This window comes from Tubulanus polymorphus, chromosome 3 (genome assembly GCF_964204645.1).
Source record: "Tubulanus polymorphus chromosome 3, tnTubPoly1.2, whole genome shotgun sequence".
NCBI classification, from domain to species: domain Eukaryota; kingdom Metazoa; phylum Nemertea; class Palaeonemertea; order Tubulaniformes; family Tubulanidae; genus Tubulanus; species Tubulanus polymorphus.
This window is the reverse complement of record NC_134027.1, coordinates 24,250,122-24,263,759: the sequence shown is the minus strand read 5'-3', so window position 1 is coordinate 24,263,759 and position 13,638 is coordinate 24,250,122. Positions and strand designations below refer to the sequence as shown.

General features: G+C 37.7%; 1 protein-coding gene across 1 annotated transcript; it reads right to left on the bottom strand.

Annotated features, from left to right (window-relative positions):
• Window positions 1–12,161: 12,161 nt before the first annotated feature.
• Window positions 12,162–13,232, bottom strand: LOC141902223 (kremen protein 1-like). The gene is made up of 4 exons (XM_074789864.1): window positions 13,156–13,232; window positions 13,001–13,053; window positions 12,791–12,925; window positions 12,162–12,352 (listed from the first exon to the last, which is right to left on the bottom strand). The coding sequence occupies exons 2-4, from the start codon at window positions 13,050–13,052 to the stop codon at window positions 12,162–12,164; spliced, it is 378 nt and encodes a 125-aa protein (XP_074645965.1). The 5' UTR covers window position 13,053; window positions 13,156–13,232.
• Window positions 13,233–13,638: the final 406 nt, after the last annotated feature.

Here is a 13,638-nt window from a genome sequence, read left to right as displayed (position 1 = left end):
CTCAAACCATTCATTATATGTGTTTTGTAGAAACGGATTTCTGGTAGCGGATACCCGGTGGCATCGCAGTTCAACGTTACCTAAATCAACAATATACATAAGATCAAAACAAGTGAGGACCCAGTGCTGCGTTTAGCGGAATAGTTCCACGATCGAATATTTACAAAAAGTACCCGATAAACCATTTTACAGTTGCTAGCCGCCATTTTGTTAGGGTACTTTTGTCCCGTATTGTTGGGTCATTTTTTTCGTTTTTTTAAAAACTATCCGTGATGTGTATTGTATCATATTTCATCTGCCCATGGATGGATTTTGACAACTTCAGCAACATTCAAACCGCATAAATCTCTAGTTTTCAGTTATGTAAAAATCATTTCTCAAATTTACAACAATGCGACATGAGAGCGATATAAAAATCGGTGGTCAGTTTTTGCCGTGCGCATAGAAATCCAGGGTACTGAAATTTCGTTATTTTCAGAAATAATTTTCTAAAAAATCCAAACATTTCAAGCACTGTGCGCATAAACGCCCCCTTTCAGGTGAACTTTTAAGATATTTTAAGATATCTTGCCTAGTTTTTTTCGTATGGCACTTTAACTGCAGCGCGTGTATTGTCATTCCGAGATTCGGCGCTGTTTTCTTTGCGTGTATTTCAGTATATGGGTGTTATTTCTTCATTTTCACTACACTTGTCTCTACGGAAAATGGTTTTAATTGTTGGTACGAGTATCAGGTTTAAATATTACGGCATTAATACTGTATTCCGTTCTCCGGCGCTAGTTCGTAATGGCTGTAATGGTAGCCGCTTTTACGGCAGGCAGAGGCTTACGTACATGCACCCAAGAAAACCCAAAAATATCACTCTTTTGTTGTAAATGCAATCCACACACTTCTTGCGTTTTTGTGATGGTAGATGTCACTTTTTACTTTTTATCACGTGCGTCTGACATTCGAACTTGATACTTGATATTTCACCACCAAAACAAGAAAACATTTTCCTATATTTTCTTCCCAATCTAATCAATCTTGTGTGTACTTAATACAAAGTATTCATAGAAAGTAGCTGAATATTTGCCCCACCCCATTTGTCCAGCTTTTTGACCACTTCTCCATCCATCTAATTTCAGTAGATTTTTATGTAAATTTATTGATAGACTACTGATTTAAATGGTCATCATACTCGATTTTGAGTGATATATTTCTTTTCTTCTTCCATCTCAATATAGGCCCATATATTCTCTTCCCGCGCGCAACTTCGAATGCGTGATCAAAATGCCGCTCAGTCTCGCTGCTAAAACTGGTCAGAAAAATCCCTTAAACCCCAACATCTCTAATGTCTTCGACCTATTATATTGCATAAACGACGTGATATTTAAACCTGATACTCGTACCAACAATTAAAACCATTTTCCGTAGAGACAAGTGTAGTGAAAATGAAGAAATAACACCCATATACTAAAATACACGCAAAGAAAACAGCGCCGAATCTCGGAATGACAATACACGCGCTGCAGTTAAAGTGCCATAGGAAAAAAACTAGGAAAGATATCTTAAAATTTCAAAGTTCACCTGAAAGGGGGTGTTTATGCGCACAGTGCTTGAAATGTTTGGATTTTTTAGAAAATTATTTCTGAAAATAACGAACTTCAAATTTCAGTACCCTTGATTTCTATGCGCACGGCAAAAACTGACCACCGATTTTTATATCGCTCTCATGTCGCATTGTTGTAAATTTGAGAAATGATTTTTACATAACAGAAAACTAGAGATTTATGCGGTTTGAATGTTGCTGAAACTGTCAAAATCCATCCATGGGTAGATGAAATATAATACAATACACATCACGGAGGGTTTTTAAAAAAGAGAAAAAAATGACCCAACAATACGGGGCAAAAGTACCCTAACAAAATGGCGGCTAGCAACTGTAAAATGGTTTATTGTTTTAACCATTCAGTTTCAGTTTCAGTTTATTGCTCCACAATTAATACTTAATGCGCAGAGCACAGAGTAGTTTACAAAATAATAACAACAACATAGTACACTTTAATACAAAAAAAAGATACAAGCTAGAATATCATGGCTTTAAACATATGATAATAAACCCTTTTTAATAAATATTGCTAAATTACTCAAAGCTTCACATGTAGAATTTAAAAGGCGTGCGAATTGGTCTGGAGATCTCCAAAAACGAAGGTGGATGAATTTTAGACGTAAATCCGAAAAATATGAACAATTTAATGGAAAATGTTTCTCGTCACCAACAACATTAGCTTGGCATTTGACGCAGTACCGATTTCCCCTGGCAACACCCTGGTATCTACCTAACTCTATTGGCAATTTATGATTAGAGTATCTAAATCTGCACAAGGCAATTCTCAAATCTTGTGGCAAGCTATTAAGGTAATTTTCGTAGCCCCAATCTACTTTAAAAAATTTGTATGTTGAGGCACCCGGACTTTCTCTAACTATACCTTGCCAATTTTGGATATAATGATCTCTAATCCTTTGTTCTATTAAGGTTTTGAACAAATTTACATTTACTACTGACTGGTCAATCCAAAAATAACCTAGGCCAATAGTTTCTAACAGATTCTGTCCAGATTCTGATTTGTGATCTATATAAATAGCGATACATCATAGACGACATACTATTTTCATCATTCACTAGTTTTGCCCAAAAGTTAAGCATACGTATCTTAATAGTAACCTCAAGGGGAAAACGACCCAGTTCCCCATATACAAATATACTGGGGGTCGACCTTCTCAACTTTAAAAGATATTTACAAAAAGAGAGATGCACCTTTTCCAATATCCCTTGATTTTCGTGCCACCCATACTTCAGAACCAAATGATAAAACAGATATGACCATTGAATCAAATAATTTTAGGGCAACATCTATATCTAATGAATGCTCCTGTACTTTCTTAAGAACGAAGAAAGACTATGGTAATGAGGCTTCGCACGATGTACTTGTACGTACGGTTTCCTTTTTGTGACGTCACCGAGGCGATCTGTTCAGCAATTTGACTGATCCGAATTAACCATGCTGTTACGGAACTTATAGAATAGGGCAAAACAATTGATTTTTCATTAACGACACCCTTCACAAGAGCTTTGATCAGAGTTTGTCAAATGGAAAATCGATATATTAGGCTACGAGGTACTGTACACAGAGGAAGACTTGGAGGAAGATGAGCTACAATATGACTGTATAACAAATGTTCACTTTTGTAAGCGGGACGGCCATGAGCTGTTTTAGATGCTCTGTGTATATGTTTCCGAGCTTTTTCTAAATTCTCCCAATCATGAATGAGCCATCAGTTTCCTCTCAGAATTAACACGAGTTAAAGGTGAACCCAAATTGTGGTCGTGGCATCTCTGCCCGTAACTCGATATCATTTTAGCTGACCCCGGTCTTCGGTAGTTCATGAAAACATGGGGTTACATACCACAGACACGTGTTCTAGTTCCTTTGAGTTCCTTCTCAGTTTTACGACGCGCTCTTTGTCTAGATGTCCAGTAGCACGAACTTTACGATTAATGGGCGCGGGCGTCGAGGATCAAAGGATCGCTGCCCAGTGCGCGCGATCGATTTGTTGTTCCGGGATTAGAATGTTTAATTTTTCGTTGAAAAATGAGGTACTTTTGAGGACCGGATCCTCATTGCTGTGTTATGCGACCCGAAGAAGGAACCAAAATATCGTTGGAGAGCGTATCCTTCCTCAGCTCCGCACAACGACACAAATTGAATTTTGACCCGAGACCAAAATAAATAAGCAACTCATGTGTATATAATTTGAATTTTGACCCGAGACCAAAATAGATAAACAACTCATGTGTATATAATTTGAATTTTGACCCGAGACCAAAATAAATAAACAACTCATGTGTATATATTCCGAAATCTAGATACTCACAACTATTTTATTATATTCGTGTTTCCTACGTAATGGACACCTTTTACAAATCTTTGTTTCCTAATTTCTTGAATGTGTTCTTCCCCGTTGTTCTCCCGGGTGCTCTCCCAACTAGCTCAGCAATGTCTCTTATTTTTATACTTTCAAAATGTGGTTTCCAATGAACTATTCTCGTGACCAACGCCACCACATTTGGGGAGGGCCGACGACCAACCTCGGGACCTGATTCACCCATCAGGGCCTCAAGAATTAATGTTCTTAGCAACCTGGTTAAGAAACAAGCCCGGGGTTATCTCGGTTTCCAAACATGTAGACGTTGACACTTGACTTTGTCTTGAAAACTAAATCCAAAATATTTCTTATTAATCCGAGACATAACCAGTAACAAAAGCAAATTAATATTATATAATCATTAAGCCAAAACTTGCCCGTTTGTGAATTTCTAGTGAACAAAAGCAAATAGACATCGAAAAACCATTAGTCAAAACATGGCCGTTCAGGAATTCCCAGTGAATAGAGTTGTATGTATTATGAACATACAACTGCTATCGATTTGCGCATGTTTTTTAAATATCAAAAATTGCCTATCATAACAGCTGTGTTCGGTCAAGCCAAAAATTCGAACTACATCTCGAGTATCGAGTGATTGGTTTGCGTGTGAACGCCATCTCTAATTAGGCACGGACCAAATTTGGCCCGGGCCAAATCGTCTCCGTGTGATCGCGGCTTATGGTAAGCTATTTTCAAAACAGCATACAACATTACAATGGTGATACTACAATAACTATTGTATAACATAAACATACCATGATAGAATATTTTAGGGGAGGGGATGAATATCTAATATCTATTGATGAGGTGTATTTTGTAGAGCCGGGTGATCAATGAATGAATTGGTGGAGATTTTCTAATTTTGTTATCGATTGTTTGCCAAATGACTGGAACTTTGTTAAGAAACGATGTATTGAACATATTCGTTTTGTGACGGGCAGATTTCTAGGGGTAGTTAATTGTTCTGGAGCTGATACAAAAACTCATCAGGAAAGTGCATACGACGACTAGGAGATCGACCAACAAATACTCGTTCATTGTTGAGAAAATGAGATGTTATTTGTGAATATTCCGCGCTATCGATCATGTAAATATCTCTTCAATTCCTAATTTCAATTCAGTGGAACCGGTAAATGCGTGATCGTCAATTCAGTACTTTCACAAATTCAGTCGATTTGTCAAACGTATTAAATTGTAAATCTTAAATCTCATTGTGGACACTGGTTAATTTAGTGCCTCCGTTTTTTTTAAAGTCAGAGACCGGCACTATTTTTTCTATAGCATTAACTTTGTATGCCATGTCTTAATCGTATAAATACCGAGCCACATAGAATGTAAAATCAGCTTAGTGTTTGCATTCATCTATCACTCCTTCTGTTTAAAGTCTGAGACCGGCACCATTTTTTCTATAGCATTAACTTTGTTTGTCATGTCTTAATCGTATAAATACTGAGCCACATAGAATGTCAAATCAGTTGCGAAAATATAAATCTTCTAGTTAAAGTCAGTGTTGTCATCTACCACTCCTTCTGTCGACCAGGTATTTCTCTTTACACTCGCGCATCTAGGTAAAGTCAGTTCCTGTCCACCATTCTACCAGGAATTTCTCTTTGCATTCGTTTTCGACTCGATTTAACTCTTAATTTATGAACATTTTTAATTCGCTTTCAGGATGTTTACAAAAACTCTGTTCATCGCGTTGGCGTTCATTTTGGTCGTTGGTAAATATCATTAAGTATTTGTGAAAGAGTCTAATCGGCCCCCTTTCGAAATTTCTTTCTCTTTTCTGATAGCTGATAGTTCGGCAGAATTTCGGAAGTATGTCGGATGTTATAAAGACAGCAAGAAGAGAGATATGAAATCGAGTCGGGCAGTTGATAGGAAAGGCATGACTATCGACAAATGCATAGCTGTTTGTAAGCGAAAAGGTAAGGACTATTCGATATTTTGAAACATTTTTGACATCAATTTACCTTCTTCATGGGTTTTCAACCGCCGCAGCCTTCTTCCAGGCGATGCAGCAATGCTTCGGATTCGTTTGTAGTTTGTTCTCGGGAAGGGGTTTAGATGAATTTCTGATCTCAGATTCCCGAGAAGGTACTAAAGTTTGAAATGTTGCATACAGAAATCGTGGTCATTCTGTTAAATAGCACCGTACGCTCTGATGTGGTGCAAATTTTAAACCCGATATATACAGATTTAAATCGGCAAGAATCAAAAGCAAAATACACGACGTATAGCTGACGATAGGGCGAGTCCGAAGTGTCTTGTATTTTACTTATGATTCTTAAAAAAATAAAAATTAGATTTCTATCTTTTAAATTATATATTTATATAGCGGGTTTTAAACTCATTACTACGCACATTTTTTTCAGGATATAGATTTGCCGGTCTTCAGTTTAGTTGGCAATGTTTCTGCGGTAATCGTGTCGGTATGAATGGCCCAGCACCTGAATCTCAATGCAATAAGCGTTGCGCAGGAAACAGGCGAGAAATATGTGGAGGCAGATGGAGAAACTCAGTATACTCCACTTTGCACTCATCTAAAGACATCAGAGGGGTGTAAATTCGAGGTTCATCGATTGAGAACCTCAATAAAGATTGATATTACATTTCTTTCACCGTTTTACTTATATTTCAAATCACCTCGGGTGACACAAATAGAGCTGCGCCCTAGTGTGATTTATTTTTATTGTCTCCAGTTCAAAGCGGAATGAATTGAGGATTAGCAGGGATATCACATCGAAGTACAGATAGTTGTGTGATCGGCGATCGAATTAATTCGAGCATTTTTTGTTAAGATCGAAGCCCGCATAATTAGAAATTTCGGTTCCAGTTCATTCAAACAACCTTCCAACCAGCCTGAACTGACAAGCGGCTGATTGAGGATAGGCCTAACTTTGCTGGCTGCCTTATTCAATGCATCGAGGTTTTGGAACTATAATGTACAACGAGATTGAAAATCATTTTGTCCATTATAATATGTATTTTTGTCGTTTTCTATGAGGCCTAAAAGTCTATTTTAGTTTCTTCTTGGGTAGATGTTGCTGTAGAAGTCCTCTACGTTGAATGTCAGGGGCCCTCTGTCAGAAAATTTTGAAATGTTTGTCTTCTCCAAGGCTATTTGTTGTGTTACGCAGATAGGATTACAATCGACCTATTTACGTGATTAATTATTTATATCGAACTTTTCTTGCCTAGACGTGGTTAATCTCTTGGAAACTCCCTTGTTGTTTACAAACACGGGAGATCAACTTATTAACCACGACTAATCAGATTATATATGTGATATCATGTTTCTTGTAACTAACCATATATCTATATAAACTAACCCCCCGATTATGTTAAATTGTCATTTTTACCTTATATCATCGACGATTGAATCTATATAACACGCATATATTCGACTCTTACGTTCGTTCCTGGCTCTATACCTCTGACTAGTTACCCCACATTGGAAATCACCATCAACCGAGGATCTTCCAACCTAACAGTTGGCTGTCATCGGGAACAATTCATATTTCTTTATAAAATGAAAGAAAGAAAATTTAAGGGCTCTAAAAGATTTGGGGGGACGAGTCCCACTGGATCCGACCTTGTTCCGTTGTGTGTGCCAAAATTGAATTCTGTTTGAATGAGGTACTTAGACCGCGTGGAAAATGCTAACGGCCGCTTTGGCGCAACAAAATGGATTTTTGTTCAATTCCCGCTATGGTTTTTGTACGTATATGCGTATACCAAAAATCTTACGAAAAGAACCTAGGACACCTGTTATCATAAATTCAGCAGCATTAGGATACTAGAATCAGTATGAACAATCGCGTTGTATCAGCATATGTGTTGTGTCACCCAGTACATCACGGTTTATCCTCTATTCATTCCGCTTTGAACTAGGGACAATAAACCAGGTTCGAACCCAGGACATCCCTGTTCATATTCATATCATTTCGCTTTGAACTAGAGACGATTAACCAGGTTCGAACCCAGGTCATCCCTGTTGACACTAAATTTATTGCGCTTTGAACTAGAGACAATAAACCTGGTTCGAACCCAGGACATCCCTCTTGATCCTCAATTCTTTCCGCTTTGAACTAGAGTCAATAAACCAGGTTCGAACCCATGACATCCCTGTTTATACTCAATTCATTCCGCTTTAAACTAGCGTCAATAAACCAGGTTCGAACCCAGGACATCTCTGTTAACCCGACAATTCATTCCGCTTTGAACTAGACAATAAACCAGGCTAGGGCTCAGCTCTATTTGTGTCACCCGATGTTATTTGAAATATAAGTAAAACGGCGAAAGAAATGTTATATCAATCTTTATTGAGGTTCTCAATCGATGAACATCGAATTTACACCCATTTGAAGTCTTTACGTGAGTGCAAAGTGGAGTATACCGAGTTTCTCCAACTGCCTCCACATACATCTCGCCTGTCTCCTGTGCAACGCTTATTGCATTGAGATTCATGTGCTGGGCCATGCATACCGACATGATTACCACAGAAACATTTCTTACCATTCTGAAGACCGGCAAATCTATATCCTGGAAAAATGTACGTTGTAATTAGTTTTAAACCCACCATATATATATATATAGAATTTAGAAGATAGAAAAAGAATGTTTATTTTTCAAGAAGTAAATGTAAAATGCACGACACTTCGGAATCCCCTGAGACCATCGTCAGGTGTGTTGTACGTCGTTTATTTTTCTATTGATTCTTGAAAAATTAAGATGCGATCTTAATCTTTTATATTCTGTATATATTGGAAACTTTTTTAAATTTTCTCCACATATTCAGAATGTACGGTGCTATTTAACAGAATGACCACGATTTTCGTATGCAACATATTCAAAATTTAGTTCCTTCTCGGGAATCCGAGGTCAGAAATTAATCGAAGCCCCTTCCCGAGAACAAACTACAAACGAATTCGAACCGCTGCAGCTGCATCGCCTGGAAGAAGGCTGTGATACTAGGAAACCCGTGAAGAAGGTAAATTGATGTCAAAAATGTTTCGAAAAATCGAATTGTACTCACCTTTGCGCCCACAAATACCTATGCATCTCCCGACAGTCATGCGTCCCTGTGTCCTAATCAGTCTCATATCTCTATGGCGGCTGTCTTTAAAACATCCGACATACTTCCGATGTCTTACGAAACGACGCGCTACGTATCATAAAAGAGAAAGAAATTTCGAAAGGGGGGGGGGTTAGATTAGATTTTGGCTGTTTTTCAAAAATACTTGATGACATTTTCATACCTTCAACCACCATAGACAACACCAACACGATGAACAGAATTTTCGTAAACATTCTGAAATTTCAGAAATGAGTTAAATCGAGTTGAAAACGAGCGTGTTTCTATTTTGATCGACGATGAGTTTTTCCTACCCGTGTTACCCGTAGTTTACGCACTTACCTGATGAGTTTGTTATCAGCTTCAGAACAATGATCTACCCCTAGAAATCTATCAGTTATATACAGTCTGTTGGTCAGTATATCGTAAGCGGCTTTTTAAAATTGAATATGTATCAAGTATGTTTAAATCCCCGATTCACATATTTATTCAAATTCTACATGGTTACACGATGAAACAATGTTGATGTAAAGTTCATCGAGAACAATAATTCGGTTTTCTGCTTTAAACATTCAGTTATTGTTCTAGATTCGTAAGAATGTGTGGTTTCTCATTTTTTGACGTGACGTCTCTTCTTTAACGTACGCGTCAAAATCGATCTTTTAAAGAATGTTCGGCAGTTGAATTTTGTTCCGACGCGTCCCTCACGTTATTGCCCAAATCAGCTAAACGATTCCGCCAGACCACAGCATTCAGTGACGTAGGGCACATCCACTCAAATTCATCATGAAAAACATGAGAATTCATAAAATATACGGAAAATAGGAGTTATGAAATATATTTGATTAAGAAATGAACACCAAAATTCACAATACAAATCTCATGAGGTTATATATTGATCATAGCAAACGTTTTCGGGAGTTACATTATCCCCTCTTCAGGCATATCGAAAGTGATTAAATTTTCATATCATACTGGTATTTATATGAAATAAAACGAAGCTAATTACAAACAACATCAAATTACTAGTGATCGATAATTAGAATAAGAATAAAAGGTAATTAATTTCATACAATCTAAATTAATGATATACTCAGTAATCGTATAGAGAAGAGTTAGAACCTTGGTCATTCCAGTTTGGCATTCTACTTCCCTCAAGAAAGATTCCGAAAACTTGGAATTGAACACGTGGTCAAAACTTTATGCTGATTCTTGCTGTCGGGCCCATATGGTCCATGAGTTAAGAGTTAAGATTAATCTATTCAGGATATTTTATCATAAGTTGAAACCATCTGACCCACGAGTTAAGATTAATTTATTCAGGATATTAAGACCAATATGCTGCAGGATTATAAACTTATTGTAAAGTGTTGAAATATGAATATTTCAATTGACCTTTGTTCCAGAGTCAATTGCCATTTTAAGGACCGCTTGATATGATTCCCTTTCATCGAGGAATCCGTTCTGGATCGGGTTCGAACCTAGGACACCTGTTATCATCGATTCAGCTGCATCAGGATAATCTATGGTGGCTGATTCGTATGGTGGCTGATTCGGGCCATACAAAAACAATTTTCACATTGGCCCGTTTTTTGGTTTTCTCGCACGAGAATTCAAAACTTTTGGTTTTCTCGCACAAGAATTCAAAAAGTCTCGGGCGAGAAAACAAAGAAATGGGTCATTGTAAAAAAAATTTTATCTAGCTTCTCGCCAGTCAGAAAAATTTTTTAAACCAAAATGTTCAGTTTTCCCGAACGAGGAAACCAAACCTTTTGAATTCTCGCGCGAGAAAACCAAAAAATGGGCCAATGTGAAAATTTTTTATCGTTGTTTTAGCCGTACAGTAAAATTTTTTTGTATGGCCCGAATCAGCCACCATACCCTACAGACCATCGTCAGGTGTGTTGTACGTCGTGTATTTTGCTTATGATTCTAAAAAAATAAAAATCTGAATTTAAGATCTTTTAAAACTCTTTCGCTGGGGATATATTTCTTCATTATCCATTCAATCTGGGGGAATTAATTTTGTCTTCTGATTTCTATGTAAAGGTCGATACATTTCCAGTGTAGAGACCCTCCTAAAACCAATATCTGTTATGAAGCTAATAGGTATCTCTACCAGAAAATGTTAGTTATAAAAAGTTTGGACCTACGGGTGCAAGGTAGGACCCCCAAAACCTGAGGTCAAGTTGAGGTCACGCAACCAAAAAAGTCGCCGACAACCAGTACATACTGCCTGTGTGTGTAGAGTATATACAATCGCTTGTGAGCTCTCTATAGAGCATGCTGACTCAGTGTCAGCAGCCAGGCTCGACTAGTTTGCCATCTATCGGGGGTAATAGGAACCGTCACTTGAGGCGTGACCACGACCTAGTCTCTTTGTTTAAGCTGTCACGTGAGGCGTGACGACGCCAACTGTTAAATTCTGTATTAAATTTTGTATTGGGTATAAAATTTATAACACATCAGAGTGTCCGGGGCTATTCTACCAATAAACAACTTAAATTTAACAGAATGACCACGGTTTTGGTTTATTCATTTTTGATTGGATGTACGTGTGATTATTATAATTGAAATATATATCAATCCACACTGCTTGAAATCAAGATACACTAAACAAGGTCCAGATCCAGGACATCCCTGTTAATCCTAAATTCATTCCGCATTGAACTAGAGACTATAAACCAGGTTCGAACCCAGGGCATCCGTGTTAGTTCCTCAATTCGTACCACTTTGCACTAGACAATTTAATGGTCGTTTTCCACGTGTAAAATAGTGCGAAAGTTTATTTCAGCTTCTAGTCGGGTAGATGTTGACGCTGTCAGGGGCCGAGGCTATTTTGATTGACTATTCGATGGCTATCGCCGAGGAATTATCTTTCATATTTCATAAAATGAAAGAAAAACATGTTAAGGCACCTGGATCGGCCCTTGTGGGTGTCAAAATGATATTCTGTTTAAATGAGGTATACCGCGCGAAAAGGCTGAAGGTCGTTTAGGTGCAACGAAACTGATTTTCTACACAATTTCACCCGACGTCATTTGAAATAAAATTAAAACGGTGAAAAAATGTCATTTCGATCTTTATTGAGGTTCTCAATCGATGAACATCGAATTTACAACCTTCTGAAGTCTTTACGTGAGCGTATAGTGGAGTATACCGAGTTTCTCCAACTGCCTCCACATATTTCTCGCCTGTTTCCTGTGCAACGCTTATTGCATTCAGATTCATGTGCTGGGCCATGCATACCGACATGATTACCACAGAAACATTGCCAACTATTTTGAAGACCGGCAAATCTATATCCTGAAAAAATGTACGAAGTAATTAGTTTAAAACCCGCTATAGAAATATATGATTTAAAAGATAGAAATCTGATCTGAATTTTATTTTTTTAAGAATCAAAAGTAAAATACAAGACACTTCGGACTCTCCCTATCGTCAGCTATACGCCGTGTATTTTGCTTTTGATTGTTGCCGATTTAAATCTGTGTACATCGGGTTTGAAATTTGCACCACATCAGAATGTACGGTGCTATTTAACAGAATGACCACGATTTTTGTATGCAACATTTCAAACATTAGTACCTTCTCGGGAATCTGAGATCAGAAATTTATCTAAGCTCCTTCCCGAGAACAAACTACAAACGGATCCGAAGCCAGGAAGAAGGCTGCGGTGGTTGAAAACCCATGAAGAAGGTAAATTGATGTCAAAAATGTTTCAAAAAATCGAATTGTACTTACGTTTGTGCCCACAAATAGCTATGCATTTGTCGACAGTCATGCCTTTCCTATCACGTGCCCCACTCACTATCAAATCTCTCTTGTGGCTGTCCTTATAACATCCGACATACTTCCGAAATGCTACCAAACGATCAGCTATCAGAAAAGGAAAAGAAATTTCGAAAGGGGGCTGATTTGACTCTTTTACAAATACTTATGATATTTACATACCACCAACGACCATAACGAACGCCAACGCGATGAACAGAGTTTTTGTAAACATCCTGAAAGCGAATTAAAAATGTTCATAAATGAGAGTTAAATCGAGTCGAAAACGAATGCAAAGAGAAATTCCTGGTAGAATGGTGGACAGGAACTGACCTTACCTAGATGCGCGAGTGTAAAGAGAAATACCTGGTCGACAGAAGGAGTGGTAGATGACAACACTGACTTTAACTAGAAGATTTATATTTTCGCAACTGATTTTACACTCTATGTGGCTCAGTATTTATACGATTTAGACATGACAAACAAAGTTAATGCTATAGAAAAAATAGTGCCGGTCTCTGACTTTAACTGAAACGGAGGCACTAAATTAACCAGTGTCTACAATGAGATTTAAGATTTGAAATTTAATACGTTTGAAAAAATCGACTGCATTTGTGAAAGGACTGAATTGACGATCACGTATTTACCGGTTCCACTGAATTGAAATTAGGAATTAAAGAGATATTTACATGATCGATAGCACGGAATATTCACAAATAACATCTCATTTTCTCAACAATGAACGAGTATCTGTTGGTCGATCCCCTAGTTGTTGAGGCGGTCCCACAGGTCCCGCATTGTTGGACATAGATCCTAACATT

Coding starts and splice junctions, on each gene's coding strand:
- LOC141902223 (XM_074789864.1), bottom strand. CDS start 13,052: ATGTTTACAAAAACTCTGTTCATCGCGTTGGCGTTCGTTATGGTCGTT. Junction 12,926..13,000: donor GTTCGTTATGGTCGTTGGTG/GTATGTAAATAT, acceptor CTTTTCTGATAG/CTGATCGTTTGGTAGCATTT. Junction 12,353..12,790: donor AGCTATTTGTGGGCACAAAC/GTAAGTACAATT, acceptor ACATTTTTTCAG/GATATAGATTTGCCGGTCTT.